At 54.7% G+C, this 18,054-nt stretch overlaps 4 protein-coding genes across 4 annotated transcripts; 2 read left to right on the forward strand and 2 right to left on the reverse strand.

Moving 5' to 3' along the window:
• Window positions 1-534: 534 nt before the first annotated feature.
• P170DRAFT_436076 (thiamine transporter TPC1) lies at window positions 535-1,884 on the forward strand. The gene has a single exon (XM_024849079.1). It carries the CDS (start codon window positions 769-771, stop codon window positions 1,453-1,455), a length of 687 nt encoding a protein of 228 aa, XP_024706300.1. The 5' UTR covers window positions 535-768; the 3' UTR covers window positions 1,456-1,884.
• P170DRAFT_436077 (tubulin alpha chain) lies at window positions 1,495-3,734 on the reverse strand. Its single transcript, XM_024849080.1, has 7 exons — window positions 3,546-3,734; window positions 3,369-3,427; window positions 3,153-3,306; window positions 2,994-3,081; window positions 2,870-2,941; window positions 2,308-2,811; window positions 1,495-2,235 (listed from the first exon to the last, which is right to left on the reverse strand). Exons 1-7 carry the CDS (start codon window positions 3,555-3,557, stop codon window positions 1,769-1,771), a joined length of 1,356 nt encoding a protein of 451 aa, XP_024706301.1. The 5' UTR covers window positions 3,558-3,734; the 3' UTR covers window positions 1,495-1,768.
• Window positions 3,735-6,771: 3,037 nt separating this feature from the next.
• On the forward strand, window positions 6,772-9,650 carry P170DRAFT_474548 (Mechanosensitive ion channel family; the record flags this gene model as incomplete). The annotated part of the gene is made up of 2 exons (XM_024853158.1): window positions 6,772-7,407; window positions 7,470-9,650. The coding sequence occupies 2 exons, from the start codon at window positions 6,772-6,774 to the stop codon at window positions 9,648-9,650; spliced, it is 2,817 nt and encodes a 938-aa protein (XP_024706302.1).
• A 1,153-nt stretch (window positions 9,651-10,803) lies between these two features.
• Window positions 10,804-17,811, reverse strand: P170DRAFT_406477 (protein kinase RIM15). The gene is made up of 2 exons (XM_024846629.1): window positions 16,824-17,811; window positions 10,804-16,747 (listed from the first exon to the last, which is right to left on the reverse strand). Exons 1-2 carry the CDS (start codon window positions 17,391-17,393, stop codon window positions 11,156-11,158), a joined length of 6,162 nt encoding a protein of 2,053 aa, XP_024706303.1. The 5' UTR covers window positions 17,394-17,811; the 3' UTR covers window positions 10,804-11,155.
• Between the last annotated feature and the right edge of the window lie 243 nt (window positions 17,812-18,054).

The following is an 18,054-nucleotide window of genomic DNA, read 5'->3' on the forward strand; positions in this document are numbered from 1 at the left end:
AATCTCGCTGTTCATTTTACGTATCCTGCTCCATTTCAACAAACGCGACAACTTAATACTCTGGAGTAATTCAAACCTAATAGCATCAGTCACATTACAAACACACTTGCCCCTTGTCTCAACTCTCAAGTCTTCCAACCTCCTCAGCCCGTTCGATGCTCACCCTTACTTGATCATACGATTCTCTCCTCCGACCCCGGTTATCCCCGGTTTTTCCTGATTCCACCCCCTTCGTCATCTGTCACATGCATGTCGGCCGGGGGAGAACACCTGAAGGATGAGGTGAGTGCAGCTTGAGCTTGAACTTGTCCATGGCCGATCAATTCGTCTCTTGTGGTGTGGCTGAGACTAACTTTCCCTCGCCAGGGCACGCGGCGACAGGTCGTCCTCGCTGGTGGGATAGCGGGTTTGGTTTCCAGGTGCGTTCTCCTTTTTTCCCGGAATTGGCTCCAAAGGCAAATCCTTCACGCGAGATGGAAAGTCCGGTCTGGTTCTAACCGACTCTTTGCACCATGGTAGATTCTGCATCGCACCCCTCGATGTCGTCAAGATCCGCCTCCAATTGCAAATCCACTCCCTCTCCGACCCAACCTCACATCATAATGTCAAAGGTCCGGTTTACAAGGGCACGCTGTCGACGATGCGGTCGATTGTGCGCCAGGAAGGCATAACCGTACGTGTCCCGGCTCGTGGAAACGCTGCGCCGACGCTGAACGCTGAAACCACAACCCACAGGGCCTCTGGAAAGGCAACGTCCCCGCAGAACTGATGTACGTATGCTACGGCGCCGCGCAATTCACCACCTACCGCACAACCACGCAAGCGCTGGCCCAACTCGATCCCTACCGGTTACCTCCGCCCGCTGAGTCCTTCGTCGCTGGGGCCTTCGCCGGCGGCTGCGCCACGGCGGCGACCTACCCGCTTGATTTGCTTCGGACGCGATTCGCCGCGCAGGGCACGGAACGGGTGTATCGGTCGCTGCTGGGGTCGGTGCGGGACATCGCGCGCAAGGAAGGACACCGGGGGTTCTTCCGCGGGTGCAGTGCCGCGGTGGGCCAGATCGTGCCGTACATGGGCTTGTTCTTCGCGACGTACGAGTCGCTGAGGCCGTCGCTGTCCGGGCTGCATGATTTGCCGTTCGGGTCGGGCGATGCCGTCGCGGGGGTCGTGTCGAGCGTGCTGGCGAAGACGGGCGTGTTTCCGTTGGATCTGGTAAGGAAGCGGCTGCAGGTGCAGGGCCCGACGCGCTCCTTGTACGTTCATCGCAATATCCCGGAGTATCGGGGCGTGTTCCATACGATTGCGATGATTGTGCGAACGCAGGGCGTTCGCGGTCTCTATCGCGGCTTGACCGTTAGCCTGTTTAAGGCGGCGCCAGCCAGCGCGGTGACCATGTGGACGTATGAGGAGTCGCTGAAACTACTGCAGAAAATGGACGCAGATGCAGACAAGTAAAGCGCTCGCTCTTACATGTGGGTGTTGTACAGTATCGATCTATCTTTTGGGCCGGCGCATTACCCGTTTATGGACAAGACATATTATCAGATCAACTAGAGTAATTAAACACATGGATTTTGATATTCTGATTCTGTACGATAATCCGAATCGCCCGCGGGGAAAATTGTGGAAATGGAAAACAACGCTAGGGAAGCAGGAACGGAAGGGGGTTGTCGCGAGCAGGCGGGATACATTGAGTTTTGCGGCAAGAAATTAGACAAACCAAGAATCAAATCAACCAAAGCAGACCAGACGAAGGGCAACCAGGCGATTAGTATTCCGGCTCGTCAGCCTCGGGCTCCAGGCTGTCGCTGGCGACTTCCTCGTAGTCCTTCTCCAGAGCGGCCAAGTCCTCGCGCGCCTCGGAGAACTCACCCTCCTCCATACCTTCGCCCACGTACCAGTGAACGAAGGCACGCTTGGAGTACATGAGATCGAACTTGTGGTCCAGGCGACCCCAGGCTTCGGCGATGGCAGTGGTGTTGGAAAGCATGCTGACGGAGCGGTCGACGGGGGCAAGCTCGCTGCCAGGGACGCGTACGGGCTTCTGGTAGTTGATGCCCAACTTGAATCCAGTGGGACACCATTCAACCAGGTTGAACGAAGCCTTGGCCTTGAGCGAGGAGATGGCCTGACTGCAGTCATGAGGCACCACGTCACCACGGTACAGCAGAGCGACAGCCATGTACTTGCCATCGCGAGGGTTGCAAACCACCATCTGGTTGTTGGGTTCAAAACCTATCAAGTGTCAGTCATGGTTAGCGAAGCCGAACCGACGGGGGTTGCCATCTAGATATGGGCAGTACATACACTGGAAGGTCAGATCCTGCACTCGGAAGCTTTCATGAGAGCTGCGGCTGCTTCCAACCACGGGGGCGTAGGAAATCAAGGGATAGTGGATTCGAGGGAATGGCACCAAGTTGGTCTGGAATTCGGCCAAATCGACATTGAGGGCGCCGTCGAAGCGAAGACTGGAAGTGATGGAGCTGACCACCTGGGCGATCAGGCGATTCAAGTGCTCATAGCTGGGGCGAGGGATATCCAAATTGCGACGGCAGATATCGTAGACGGCCTCGTTATCCACCAAGAAAGTGCAGTCAGAGTTCTCAATGGTACTGTGCGTGGACAGAACGGCGTTGTAGGGCTCGACGACGGCGGTGGACACGCGAGGCGAGGGATAGATAGCAAACTCCAGCTTAGACTTCTTGCCATAGTCGGTCGAAAGGCGCTCCAGCAGTAAGGCACCGAATCCGGAACCGGTACCACCGCCGAAAGAATGGAAGACGAGGAAGCCCTGAAGAGAGGCGCAGTTGTCTATTCATTGTTAGCCAGGCTTTTGGGTAAGGGTTCGCGTCTAGGAGGTTGAAAGTACCGGCAACACGGCGAATGCGGTCGATCACGTTATCAACGAGCTCCTTTCCGATGGTGTAGTGGCCACGAGCGTCTGCTATGCATGAGTACTAGTGTTCTTTCCAGCTTCGACGCTCCAAACATACAGTTGTTGGCGGCATCCTCTTTGCCACTGATCAGCAATTCAGGATGGAAGAGCTGGCGATAGCTACCGGTGCGGATTTCATCGATCGGCTGTTGGGATGACGATAATGAGCGACTAGGGTCCTGAAATATGGGTAGAGTCTTGTCAGAGGGAGACCTACCGAAGGATCCAGGTCCACGAAGATGGAGCGAGGGACGTATTTTCCGTTGCTAGTTTCGGTGAAAAACGTTTGAAAAGAGCCACCAGAATCGACGTCCTCAGCGGCCTTTTTGTCAAGGTGACCATCGGCCTGGAGACCATGCTCAAGGAGATACCTGAATTATCAGACGGAGGTGAGCACTTGGGCATCGGGCACGGAACAGCGGTGAAGACATACAGCTCCCAGGCACTGTTACCAAGCTGAGTACCAGCCTGGCCAATATGAATGTGACAGACCTAGATATCAGGAACAAAACGAGTTAGTTACTGGGATGGACCACGCGTGTTGTCGTAGCTTGGGGGATGGAGGGGAACGGGTGCGGGGGAAGTAAATAATAGAGCGGGTAGTTCGCACCTCGCCACGCATGATGGAGAATTGGCGTCTCTTTCAGAGCTCGATATGAGATTTCGAAGGTCCGTGGACGGTTGAAGCGGTAGACTAAGTACCAACAAATGGAGACGGACGATGAGGAATAAGGGGAAGAGGAGGGGGGAAAGAGAGAGAGGGAGAGAGGGAGAGATGGGATGACGAGAAGAGGGTTCGGTAGGAAATGAACGGTCGTTCGGTCGTTCCTGCCGAGCGGCAATAAACAGGCCACCCACCGCCAATCAACCGTGGCTCTCCTGACTACGCCATGCTGGGAGGTAGGAATAGACGCCATACCTCCGATCTTCTTTCTCCTCCGGCTCTCGCAAGGTGTCTTTCATGATTCTCTTGTCTAGATGGATGTTATTATGGGGCATCCGCCCGCCACGTGCCGCTGCCGTGGAATGCGGGGCGACGCCTGAAAACGGATGTTCGCAGTGCCGCACTCAGACCCTGTCGTTAATGAGACCTCAGGGTCAACATGAAGCCGTTGATCATTAAGATCGATGAGATCAATCGGTCCGGTGCATCAAATAAGCGCTGGGTTTATAACCTTGTCTACGGCGGGGAATCAAGCCCCTCTGGATCCAGCCGAACGAGGATCAGCAAGGGTAATATACTACAGACAACACTAGCCAAGAGGCTCGAACCAGCAGATCGAATAGATTGGGAAGGCTCATACAATAAAATCGATATGACCCGTGTTCGTCGCATGAAGTACACAGGTCCGGGGACGATCAAACCGCAGGGCTACGTCGGGCCATCTCCATGGCGTTTGGGACGCATCCAGATGATATCATAGGAGACATGCTTGTCTGAGCTTAAGATTCCCAATTGCGTCCCCGAAGCGTCTGCGTCTTCTGCCGTGGCTCTTGATCCGTCACGTCGGCCGTCGATGTTGGGGCGGGGCAAACACGTCAACATTGCGGTGCTCCAATGGGTTCCGCCGCGGTGGAACGATGATGTCGGAGGAGGTCGAGCAGATCGATCGCATCTGATCACTGGCTGGCAGTAGCGACTAGCGGCTACCACGTACGGAGTAAGAACCGAAGAACCGCACAGAGAAAAGCAGGAAACAGGGAGGCCGAAACAAGCAGAAGCCACCCATGTCTCTATCCTCGATAGCCCCAATCGGCACGCCCAAAAAGAGATCTACCCGGACCATATCAGTTGGTGTAACTCTAGAGAGCCGAACTATTCCAAGGAGTTGATCCAGCGACTTGGACCAAGCAGGAAGGTCGAATCAATAAACGGGCGCTGCGGAGTGCAGAAGCCGCGAAGGGAAGGTGAGACCGCCCATCGTGCATATCGTGCATATTCTGCATAGCCTGCATATCCTGCATATCGTCCTTCATCGGGGCACGGACATTTTATGTCGTCCGTCTTACGATCGCGACAGTCGAAGGAATCGCTCGTAGAATTCCAGACGGCTGTCAGACCATTCTCCGTACTCCCGTATTCTGCAGGCAGTAGGCCGAGTCTACGGTCCTGTGCCGGACGAGGCAACGCTATTAATATCGGGACCGCCCAAAGGAAGCTCTGCCTTGTCGGAATTGCGGCGTGACTTGGGGCGGATTCGACGCGGTTTCACATAAATTCCTCGGGCGGCCGAAAAGGAGCGACCAAGACCAAGTGGTGCCTGAGGTGGCGTTGCTTGGCGGTGGCCAATTTACGGCGGTTTCGCCGACGGGGCAGTCTCGGCCAATGGGATGCCCGCCTTCCCGTACGGTGGTACAGTAACTTACGCCTCCGCGGATGCTCGATTTGACTTGCTGCAACTTGCTGTGACTTGCCCTGCTCTGACTTGCTCCCGGACCCGGTACCTTGCTTCCTCAGTTACACCGGAATAATTGAAACAGAATCATGTCAACAATTATCCAAATGGGTGGACGGTTCCAAGGTTGTATGTAAGGTTCTACTGCGTGGCTTACCGTACCTCCCCGGTGCCAAAGCCATGGCCGTCGTCGTCTCCTCGGACAAACGTCGTTGTCTCCCTCTTTGGTTCCATCTGTTCCAGACAAGGATTCGCACTGTCACCATCCATCCACATCTGCCAGCTGGGTGATCGAATTATGGTTATTGGCTCAGAACTGCCTGACCCTGCTATCGCAACTGGGTCTTTGACTTTGCATGGCCCCGGTTGGACCACTCGGAGGGACCACTTAGGGGCCCTCTAGCCACGGGCTAGAATCCAGTGAGGAGTCCTTTCCTTGCCTTGGTCGTGGTGTGTCGGACTGCTCGCTGTAGGTGCTTCGCTTAGGCCTGACTCGCGACCAGATGAGCAAATGAATCGCCCTCGTCGCCTTGCCATCCCGGTCTTCAAATGATCCCCCCGATGTCGCCAGAGGGAGCGATCGTCGCGACGCCGGTCGACCCCGACTGTCAGCATTCTCTGGTCCCCGAAGGAGTGAATGCATTGGAGACGAGGGCCATTCGGAGAGGTTCTCCCAACGGTCTGGACTGACGAAATCTCTCGATTGCTCCACCGGTCCATATTCCCGTGCGATCGGCATCTTCCCGCATCGACCTCGCTCCTCCTTCTGGCTGCTATTGTTGGTGCTCAAATGCTGCTCCAGTTTTCTTTTTTTTTTTTTTTTTTTTTTTTTCTTTTTTTCTTTCTTTTTTTCTTTTTCCTTTTGCCATTATTCGTCTCGTGGTTTTAATGGCCTTCCACTCTCGCTCTCCCCCCTCGGTCGTTTTTTGATCGCATCGTTCCCCCCTTCTTCCCTTCCATCTCTCGCATCCCACGAAGAACTATCTAGCCCTACCGGCTTGCTTGTCACTTTAATTTCCACCCCTTCCTCGTTCAGACACGCCATCTCGCAGATTAAGCCGCCCTGGTGTCCCCCCTTGACGACCTAAACTCGATACCGTTTAACGTGGTCCCCACCCGTGTTGGACTCTCTTCCTGCCCTTGTTGGCGTCTGAGACTAGCTAGCTACACAACCGGCCTAGGAGAAAGTCGATTTCTATAGAATTCGGGGCTCCTCCTCTCTCCCGCGTTCTTCTCCTCTTTCTCTCCTACTACACTCGCTTATCTTCATTCTTTTATACTTGATTTATATTTTTTTTCCCTATTTACCAACGCCTACATTACCATTCGTTTTAATACTTCCGAGCTCTGGCATCGATTCCGGGCTTTTTACCCTCTTTACTAGTATCGTATTAATTTTCCGTCGATTTTTTCTTCCGCGCCATCTGGCCTGGTGCCAGCATGTCAACCCCCGTGGAGGAGATTCCAGCTCCCAAATATCCCGAAGAGAAGAAGAAAGACAAGACCGGCGAACCCCAAGTTTCTGATGATGGCACCTACGTCAACGAGTCCAATGATGGCTATGGAAACCATCTTCGAGTGAACACCGCCCACGATGATCTAGATAGAACGGCATTGCGGTCCCCTTCGGCCTCCAGGGAGCAAGCCATGCGCCTCGAAGACGATCTTGCGGTTCTTGAAGCAGAGCGTGTGGCTTCTCGCTCGACCCGGGAAGAGAATGACAAGGAGAACGGAGGAGAGGATGCAGGAGACAACCACTCTATCTCTCGAACTCGTTCGCGTCGCTCCCAAAACGTGGATGAATTCGACGAGGCAACCAACCCACTGCACGAGAAAGCCGCCGTCTACAACCCGCCGGAAAACCCCAACACCAGCTTTGCCAAATTCATCAAAAAACTCCACGAGTCTAGCTTTATCGTTCGGTACCTCACGTATATTGTGCCTCTCGTCGTCATCCTGCTCATTCCTTTGTTGGTCGGTGCTTTGGCTTTTCCCGATGCCAACGTGGGAGGCGTTCAGCTGCTCTGGTTCTCGGTCTGGCTAGAAATCGTCTGGTTGACACTGTGGGCCGGAAGAGTACGTACAACCCCTATGCTCGGACACCCGTTCACATCTTGCTAATCAAATCCTACCTGTAGATTGTGGCCAAACTACTCCCTATCCCCGTGGGAATTCTTGCTAGTGTTTTCACCAACAATGCGAAGAAATGGCGCGATGTGGCCAAGCAATTGGAGCTTCACGCCACTCTTTTCTTCTGGTGGCTGGGGGTGGAAATTTCTTTCCTACCCACCATGAAAAGCCATCACGTTGATGGCAGCAAGCGCACTCGAAGCTGGGAGAAAACCGTCAACACCATCATCATTGCCATCTTCGTTTTCGTCATTCTCAACCTCATCGAAAAATTCATCATCCAGTTGATTGCCATCAGTTTCCACACCCGGACCTACGCCGATCGCATTGAGATCAACAAGTTCCAGATTGGTAGCTTGACCAAACTGTACGACTTCTCTCGGAACAAGCTTGCCGACGATGAGGATTATCAAGAGGGACAGGAGAAGGAAAACACCGGAACCAAGACTCCTTTGCACTATGCAGGAAAGGCCCAGCGGGTCGCCAAGGGTGCTCTGAACAAGGTTGGCGACGTGGCAGGCGCAGTGGCGGCGGATTTCACCGGCCGGAAAGCCACCAACAGCACGCACCCCTATCAGGTCGTTTTGACCCTTCTGCGCACCACAACCGGTTGCCAAGTCCTTGCGCGCCGCCTGTACCGCACGTTCGTGCGCAACGGTTTCGATACGGTTTTCTCGGGTGATTTGAAGGAGGCTTTCGACAACAATGACGAGGCGGATGCCGCGTTCATCATGTTCGACAAGGATATGAACGGTGACATCTCCATGGATGAGCTGGAGGCCGTCTGCGTTGAAATTGGACGTGAGCGCAAGTCCATCACTGCGTCCCTGAAGGATCTTGACTCCGTGGTGTCGAGGCTGGATAATGTCTTCGAGTTCTTCGTGGTCGTGATTGCCATTATCGTTTTCCTTTCCCTCATCTCGACCTCCGCCGCCGGTGTGCTTACATCCGCCGGTTCCACCGTCCTCGCCTTGTCCTGGCTTTTCTCTGCCACTGCGCAGGAATTCCTTCAGTCGGTCATCTTCGTTTTCGTCAAGCACCCATTCGATGTCGGCGATCGTGTCACGATTTACGGTAACGCCGGTGATGCCGGTCTGGGTGACGACTACTTTGTCAAGCAAATCTCGCTACTCTACACTGAGTTTAAGAAGATGCAGGGTCACATCGTCCAGGCACCCAACAGTTACCTCAACGGCCTTTTTATTCTCAACCAGCGCCGATCCGGAGCCCTCGCCGAGGCAATCCCCATCGTCATCAAGTACGGCACGACCCTCGAGCAGATCGATGCTCTCCGCCAGCGCCTTCTCGAATTTGTCCGAAGTGAACGTCGCGAGTTCCAAACCAACATCCTTACTGAGATGCGTCAAGTGACCGAGAACTTCTCCGTGACCCTCAACGTCGTCTTCTTCTACAAATCCAACTGGCAGAACGAAGGTCTCCGTCTGCAGCGCCGCAACAAGTTCATCTGCATGCTCATGATCGCCTTGCAGGAGATTGGCATCGAGGGCCCTCGCATGAACCTCCAGGGTGCGCGGGTCGACATTCCGCTCCATGTCACCGGTATGGGCAATCAGCTGGGTTCCAGCAACGACAGCCGTCCTCCGCCTACGCCCCTGAGCGAGCGAGGCGACGTGGGCGACAACTCCAGCTTCACCTCCGGCGCCCTCCGCCACCCGTCAATCCTCCGGAAAGGTGCAGCCACCGCCGCTGCCCGAGCCCGTGGCGACACCATGCAATCCCGCAAGCACGTCGACTTCTCGCTGGGTATGCGCGATGTCTCCTCCGGCGATGTGATGGGTGACGTCTTCGAAGACCGCACCCAACGAGTCGACGACGTTGTCCGTTTCGCCAACCGTGAGAATGCCGAACGTCGCATCCAGGAAGAAGAGGAAGAAGAGGCCGAGCGTCGAAGCCGTACCTCTTCGTCTCGCTCCAGACCTCGTGGCAACTCCAATCTCAGCGTTCCCTCCAACCACGAAGGCCGCCGGTCGACCGAATCGCAGGGCGGACACAGCATCGCTTCCTCGATCAGCCGCAACCGCTTCTTCCGCCACCGCAACAGTCTCAACAGCCGCGAGCACGAAGATCTCGCCGAGCAGGGACGCTTCGAGCAAAACGACGCGCTGACTCAAATCCGCACGGCCTCGCCCTCCGGCAGAAGCCGTCATTCGGAACAACAGCCACGGTAGAAGACCGAATCCCAACCCAACTACAAGAAACATAAAACCGTCGGACTTGATACGATCAAAAACTACATTCCCTGAATACATAGACAGATACTTCACAGATACCTGATTTGATGCTCCATCAGCCTATCATTCATGTTACATTTTTCCAAGTACATATACTACATACCAGTGGGCGGCATTGTTTGATTGCTTTTGTTTTTTCTTTTCCCATCTCATTTCAACATATACAGATGCATTTTTGTCGATACAACCTAATAGCTTTCCAATGGTTCTGATCCCTTAAATTATCTTCCCGACCGCGTCGGTCTGATATTTCAGCGCTTGCCTTTTCCGCGTTCTAGATCTTCCGTCCTCTTCAGACCTTTCCCATTTTTGCGTCTTTTCTCGGATCTCGGAAGTGATGTAATGATGGTTTCATATTAGACTTTGGTTCGATAGTTAGCAGAGCTAGTTCTTCGCAAGTCCCACTCCTTTTGAACTCTTCGTTCTTTTTTCCCCTACGGAGTAGATCTGATCGAACTTCCCTCCTACGCCTAGGGTGGTGAATGCCATCATACTCCGTACTCCGTATATCCCCTTGGTCTACTATTGAAAACTTAAATCTCACACTATTATATCATGATCTCATATCATTCGTATATCATACATTAAAAATCCTGAAAAGTACAGCACAAAAAAAAAAGTTCGGTTAGAAACACGCACACCCACTTGAAATGAAACAATTGACTTCATGAGCCAACCATGCTGGACAATGAACGAAGAGAAACAAAACAACTCAATAGGAGAGAACCAAACCCCACCCTCCTAAGAACGAACAAAAGCGTGCTTTTTTGATCCTATTTTAGAGAGAGGGGAAAAATCACGAAGAAATAATCCAAAGTCCGGCTTTTGTTTTTTTGTTTTTTGTTTCCTTTTTTTTTTTCCGAAGACGATTTTTTAAATCTCGTACATACATAGAGAGAGAACCAATCAACCAATTGATTCTATTCATTCTTGGCGAAGAATAGAAAAATTGGTTTGGTTGTTTGAACACAAGGAAAATGGTGAAAAAAAGAAAGAAACCTCAAACGACCTGGTTGAGATGATAGATAACAAATGTCCATGTCATTTGACACCCAAACGCCCGCTTAGTTGAACAGGAGAGAAGACGAAGAAAAAAAAGAAATCGAAAAATGAGGGAAGAGCAAATGACGCGGAGATATTCTGACAGTAGTGCACAGTGAGTTGGAAGGAAGAAATCAATAAGTCAATCCGTCACTGATACAGAGAATGCAAAGATGCGAGAATGTATCAAGCAAGCAGCGGCGAAGATACAGGACAGCGCTTCCAGGGCGGAGAAAATGCAAATAAACTCCTCGAATCTCCATACCAAAGACGGCAAGCGAGCAACGTCTACAGTTCTCTTTAGCTTTTTTTTTGTTTTGTTTTGTTTTCTTTTTTCTTTTTTCAAACCCAAATTCTTCAAGTAGAGAAGTCCCGTCACCAACCGCGATCAGTGACTGGCTTTATCGACCCGATTGGCGTGGCGTGGTGTCCTCTGGATCTATGCCAAGTGATGGCGTGTGTATAGGCCGAGGTGTAGCTTCAGATTCGGGGGTTTGGATAACCTCACTATCGGTGCTGATATCCGCGTCGCTGTAATCTTTGATCTTGACGGACGGCGTGTTGGGGTCAGTTGGTGTGGTTTCGAGGTCCTCGTCAACCCTGCTGAACATGATTGGAGGCGTGATTTGCCCCTTCTGAGGGGTTTCTGTGTTGGCTTCGGCGCCTGTCTCGCGTCCAGTGGGGTTCCCTTTGTCATTGGGAGGCAGAGGAGAATGTCGAGGACTGAAATCCTCATCAGTTGACCCGGAGACAGCTTCCTCGGGGATTTGAAGCCCCTCGAATCGATCCTCGAGCCTGATACTACGAGGAGACGACCCGAGTTGATCACCGATGCTGCCCAGACCCACGCCTCTGGCTCTCTCGAGCGCCTCCCTTTCTTTCTTGAGCACCTCCTCGCTGCCACTGACCACGCTTCCTCGACTGTTGGTTCTCATCATCTCGATCCCTAGCTTGGAGCCGGGGCGATGGGACCGGTGACGAGGACTTTGCGCGCGTGCTTGGGCGGCACCGAACTCCTCGTCCTCGTCATCCCCGGACTCTGCACACTCATGGCGCTTCTTCTCCAAGGATTTTCTTTTGGCCTGAATGGCTTCGCTGGACCGCTGCTTGCGAGGGGCATACGCGGTGGAAGGGTTCATTTCGGCCGGTGCAGAGACTGCGTGTAACAAGTGTGGTAAAGATTCCGGATTCGAGTCAGTACTGGGGGTCGGATCGGAGCTCTTTTGGCTCGCAGTCGCATCCTCGGAGATGCCGAGTCCACCTTGGTTAGGAGCCCACTCATCAGTTTGGCGATTTGAACCCGCTGGAGCATCCTCGGCTTTGACAGATTCCACGTCACCAAAAGAGCTGCTGCCAATGGAGTCTTGGCGACTAGATCCTCGGTACGAGCTTGACGGCACCGGCATGAAGCCAGACGACGTGGTCGAGCTGGGGCTATGCTCAGTCGGTGCAGCAGAGTGACGCAACACCGATTGTGGAATGGGCAAGGGTTGCGAGGGTGTCCAATCTTTTGGTGGAGGTTTCCACTGGCAGAATCTGCACAACAATTCCGTGAACTTAGTCAAAGTCGGTGGTTTCTCGATGAGCGTGTTAAAGTGATGCGTCTCGGGCAGGTCCTTTAGATAGCCGGTGACTGCAATGATGGGCGTATGTCGGTTGGCGCTCCGCGTCTCTCTCACCATACGTGCCACATCGGCCCCATTCACTTGAGGTAGCTTGTATTCCGTCAATATGATATCGAACCGAACTTCGCTCAGTGCATAACGCATGGCCTCTGAGCCATTGATAGCCGTGATGGTGCGGCAGCGGAGCTTCTCAAACAAACGTTCCATCACCAACCTCGACACCGGATGGTCTTCACAGATGAGCACGTCCAGCGGCCGGAAGAAAGGTCCTTCGGGTATATTGATCTGAGAAAGGCGTCGGGAGCTCTGGCGCCGCCGTTGCACTTTAAGCAGTGCCTTGGTGCGCGGGTCCTCGTTATCCGAGGAGGACGGTGAAACATCGAGAAGTTGACTGCGGCGCTTGTAATGACCTGCGACGTACGATTCCTTTGCCAAAGACGACGACAAGTCCCCGTCTTGCGAGCCAATAGTCTGCGACCGGGCTCTTCCAACAGGAACGCTGCCTTGACGCGGGGGACCAGAGGGCGTTTTGTCCGGTGAATGGGTCGTGGCTCGAGTGCTTTTGATCGGCGACGATGCCGTGGAGCTGAGTTTCAAACTCGCCATACGGTTCTGATCCGGGGCACCCGGTTGGAAAGATCCGCTGGATTGGTGAGAGTTAGCCGAAGAAGATCCCGATGTTTTTCTTCGCTCGTGGTTGTGGTGACCGGTGCTGAATTGCACCAGGAGTGGAGACGACGGCTGCGAGGGACGGCTAGGAGACGAATTCCCTTGACTCAGGCCTGAAGGTGACGAGGGCCGGTTGTTGCCCTTGTTGTGCGACAGTGTTCGCTGCAACGACATTGGCAAAGGACTGCCCTCCAGAGAAGGACCGGATGAAGGAGCTGCTGGCGGCGGTGGAGGTGGCGGGCCCTGTGCCTGGCCTGGCGCTGGTGCTTGGGCTTGGGCTGGTGTCTGTGGAGGCTGCGTCTGCTGCGGTGCACCCGAAGGCGTGACATGACGTTGCTGAGCTTGCATTGCCTCCTGACGCAGTTTTTGGATCACGTCTTTATTGGCCTTCTCCAACATGGGAAGGTTCTTAAAGGCGAAATTGCCAAAATCATCGGCCAGGGTGGGCTCGCTGAGTCGTCGGCTGCGTGACTCGCGCACATGAGGCGGGATGTGTAGAGGCATCTGGGGTCGCTTCGTAGCATTGACCTGCGAGCGAACCTTGAACAGTGCATCGTGGGGTCTGTCTGGGTAGGGCCCAACTGTTGCCGGATGCGGTGGGGAACTGCCATCCTCAAGCTCCTCCGTAAAGGCCTGGAGGGTAGCTCCTCGGGCATCGAAGTACTCAGTATCTTCGGGATTCTCCAGGTTCGGGACAAATTGGGCCTTGTCATCGAGGAGTGTGTCCCAGTTGATATCCGAAAACCACGGGTGGCTTCGAATTTCCGCACCTCCGTTGGGATACTTCTCATTGACGTTCGATCCAATTCGCTCGCGCGGATTGATGGTCATAAGCTTGTTAATAAGATCAATGGATTCTGGGGTTGCCAGTTCCTCGATCTCTTCCGGCCAGTTAATTCGTCGGTGGAGGATGTTGTCGAAAACTTCGTCCGGGGAGTCTGCGTTGAACGGCGGGTATCCGAACAGAAACTCAAACATAATGCAGCCCAAAGACCACCAATCGCTCATCTCGTCCTGGCCCACGCCGTTGATCGTCTCCGGCGCCAGATAGTCAGGAGTACCGACAAAACGTCGGTTATGATCCTCGGGATCGAAGAGCGCCATCAGCGGCGGCATCATGCCCTGTTGCGGGGGAGTCTCGTGCGAAGTTGGGATACTATGAGACAAATGAAGCGGATAAAGCTGCGGCGACTCGCCCAGCTCGCTCTGGCCCTCTTCCTCGGTTACGCTATTTGAAGACTGGCCAGGGACGGGAACCGGTAAAGAACTTGCCGTTTCGCTACCCTCATTCAGTGATAGCGATTGGAAGATGGCATTCAAGTTGTCGCTCCCTCCACTATCACTGCGGTAGCCTGACGCTCGGCGCGAGGTTTGACGACTGAGACCGCCGCCTTGGTTGAGATTGAAGTAGGATGGCTGGGGTATGCTGCTCGCAGCATCCGGCGTGATGAGCGGCGTCGAGCCCGGCGAACCGTTACCTTGAAAATCAAACGAGGCTGATCGGGAGGAGGTTATCGATGTAGCGCGAGGAAAGGGCCCTTGTTGCAACAAGTCGGGGGCCGGCTCGTTCATGGTCTTGAGAACGCGCTTTTGACGTCCGACCAGACCCATGCGGGACAGACCGAAGTCGGTGAGCTTGAGATGGCCCGTTTGATCGATAAGGAAGTTGTCCGGTTTGAGATCACGATGGACAATACCTCGACCATGGAGATGCTCGACCCCGAGAACAATTTCGGCGACGTACTTCTTGGCCCAGTCCTCAGGAAGACCACCAAGAACCTTGACAAGCGAAGCACAATCGCCTCCATTGAGATACTCCATCACCAGATAGAGGTATTCTTTGCTGGAGAACGTCCAGTACAGCTTAGCGACAAAATCGCTCTCGCCCTGCCACATCATGATGGCCCGCTCGGCCTTGACGTTGGTGACCTGGTTCTTCGCGACCATGTCCGCTTTCTTCAACACCTTGATTGCAAAGTATTCGCCGGTGGTCTTCTTCTTGGACAAATACACGCTGCCGAAGGCGCCTTTGCTGATGGGCTTAATGATTTCGAAGTCTTTGATGGAAGGCGGTGCCGGGCGTGGCTGCGGCTCACGGGCAGTTGTCAAATGAGGCGACACCGGCGGCCGCGCCATGTCCGAAGAAGTGGCGGAAGATTGCCGGCGATGATGGCGAAAGTGATGGTGAGCCAGTTCACCGGCATTCGTCAAGGGGGACACGATCGGAGAGGGTAAGCTATCGGCGCCGCTGGACAGGCGTGGTTTGGGCATGCGCAACGGGGAGTGCGGTCCCGAGGCCCTGGCCGGAGAATGTTGCCGATGGGGGGAGCTGGACAGCCCGGGAAGCACCAGGCTTCGTCGTTTGAGGCTGCGATCGGAGGATGGGGAATCAGTTCGCATGGCTCCGGGGAAAACCGACGACGGCACGCTGCTGTCGCTGTAGTCACCCACGTCGGGGTCTATGGAGGAAAGAGCTCGGCGGGACGATTGGGATGTGCCCAGCACGCCGGCCATGCTCTTGTGAGAGCGGGGAGTCGGGCATTCCATCGGACTGTTGGACCCGGTTGACACGGCCACCGATGAAGTCGGCTTCCCCTCGGAGGGATAGGGAGACGGAAAGCGATCCGGCGAGTTTCGCATAGACATCGTCAGGGCGGACATGGCAGGCGGCGGTGGCGGCGGTGCGATCTCGCGAGACAACCTGGGGCTGGGAGCGGCGGCCGGCGGATCTTCCCTGGGAGCTTCATCGTCGGAGGAGCCAGAATCGCTCAATTGACCAGCCGCAATGCGCTCGGCTTTGCTCAGGGCGGCCGTGATACACTCTTCTACCAGCACCGTGTATTCAATGCGAATCCGTTCGGCGTACTCGACGATTCTACGATGGCGAATGACCGCATCCACCTTCGCCCTCGAAACCTGTTCCGTGTCCATGCACAGCGCTGCGAGGCCCTGCTCCTGCTCGAGAGTATTCGAACTGGGAGACTGCCACTGCAGAACCTGCGAGACTCGGGACTCCGACTGCGGAGACATGGTTCGAAAATCGTCACCGTTATCCGCGCGGGTCTCCTTGATCACCGGCATGTTGATCTCCAGGGCCGTGTCGCATAGATCAAGAATAAGCTCCACCACTCGCGATAACGGCCGTCGCACGGCGAAGGACCGACCTCGAGCGTGTCCCATGCCCGAGGCCGAGTGGTCTCTGGACCGGGGCGGGGTGGCAGGAGCAGAGCTGGAATTGGAGACAGACCCCGACGAGGGAGCCGAAGCCACGGGCGAAGGGCCGATGGGCAGGCCCTTATACTCCGGCTGAGGTGTCGGAGGCGGGTTTCCGTCACCAAGGACCAACGGCCTGCCCTGTCTGGCCTCCAAAGCATCCAACACCTTCACAATGGCATGGCGGTGCTCGTTCAGGTTCTCCTGCGCTATCTGGACATCCATCTCGGCCCGATGCTCCTGAAGACACAGATCCGAATGTTTCTCAAACCACCAGGGCGTGATTTGGCGCTCGCAGATTCGACACAGGATGGGGTTCGGGGCAGGATATCTGGTGGGATCGGGCTCGGTGGCAGCCGCTTCGGCCAGCGTCGTCAAGTAGTTCGCGAGGACCTCCGCTCCAACACCTAGCGATTCCACTAGCAACGGAGGAAGATCGATCGTGACTTCCCTTGGCTGCGTGAAGGGCCGTAACATCCACATGGTCTATCGAACGATCAAGACGGTTAGTGCTTCCTGGGCCTTATCTAGATCCTGTTTCGGCTGTCATTGTCACACTTACATGGCCGGTCCCGCTCGAAGTCCGGTCAAATGCCATGATTCCTTGTCCCTCCATGTTGATAATATCATTGTTGCGCTCCTCCAGTTTCGCCGACGTCGCATCTTGGGCGTCCGCGCCTTCAGCTTCGGCGCCGGAAGCATCCAGATCCAGAGGTTGCGGCTCCGGCGAATACTTCAGCACCGAGTCGGGGCCCATGTGGACGGCGAAACGAACGAAGCGGCTGCGAGAGTCGTCCTCCTTCAAGGACTCGATGGCGTCCTGGAAGACGTTCTTGTTGCCGGCCAAGACCTCCGAGATCATTCGTCCTTCCACCGACTCAGCGGGGGTGCCCACCACCTGTTTCCACGAGGGGCTGACCCATTTGATGCGGCCCTCGAGGTCCAGATCGACGATCACATTCAGGGTCTGTTCCGCCGCCTCCCTCAAATCTTCGCGTTCTTCTTGCATGTTGTCGGACACGGAGCGCATCGAGGGGGAGAGATTCGGGTCGATGGTGCGGGCCTCCTGCCTCAAGGCAGTCACGGCCGGAGGAGCGAGGAACTGGGCACTCTGGAAGCCATTGCCCGCCATTCTGAACGAGAACCGCTGGCGATCCGATGGGAAAGTCTCCGGGTCGAGAGAATGACGGGTCAGGAAACGAAGGGCCGGCGCCGAAAGGCTTCAGCGGGCGGAAAGAGACGGTCGAGAGGAGTGAATCTGTAGACGCAAGAACGAAAATAACACAATAAGGCCCTAGCAGGACCGTCTGCCGGGCAGAGCGGATGCCCTTGGAGTCGAAGTTAAGGATTCATCCGCAGCATTCACTAGCTAGCCATGGCTGAGGCGCGGATCACAACAGACGGCAGAGGTTCGTTGGATTGATGGATTTCCTCGAGCGACCGAAAAGGACGGGACTAGAAACGACAAACCACACACAGTGGGTCCCTCTGGATCTCAAACCGAAAAAAAGAAAGGGAGATGAAGAAAAACGAAGGGAGAAAAAAAAAAAAAAAAAAAAGACGACACCTCGTGATCAGGTAAGGATGAGAGCGAGGAGCATCAAAGACGAGAGTCGAATCAATGCAAAAGTAGCGCCGATGCGGGGAAAAGCGCGACGGGCGAGGCGTCAACGCGAAGCCAGCGTGATCGACCGAGTCAACCCCCGATTGAGGTTGACGGAGGCAGTTCTGGCCGGGATCGGACGTGTCGAGGGAGTCGTGAATATTGAAATTGCGAATTGATGGATTCAGTA

This window comes from Aspergillus steynii, assembly GCF_002849105.1.
Source record: "Aspergillus steynii IBT 23096 chromosome Unknown P170scaffold_3, whole genome shotgun sequence".
Classification (NCBI taxonomy): Eukaryota; Fungi; Ascomycota; class Eurotiomycetes; order Eurotiales; family Aspergillaceae; genus Aspergillus; species Aspergillus steynii.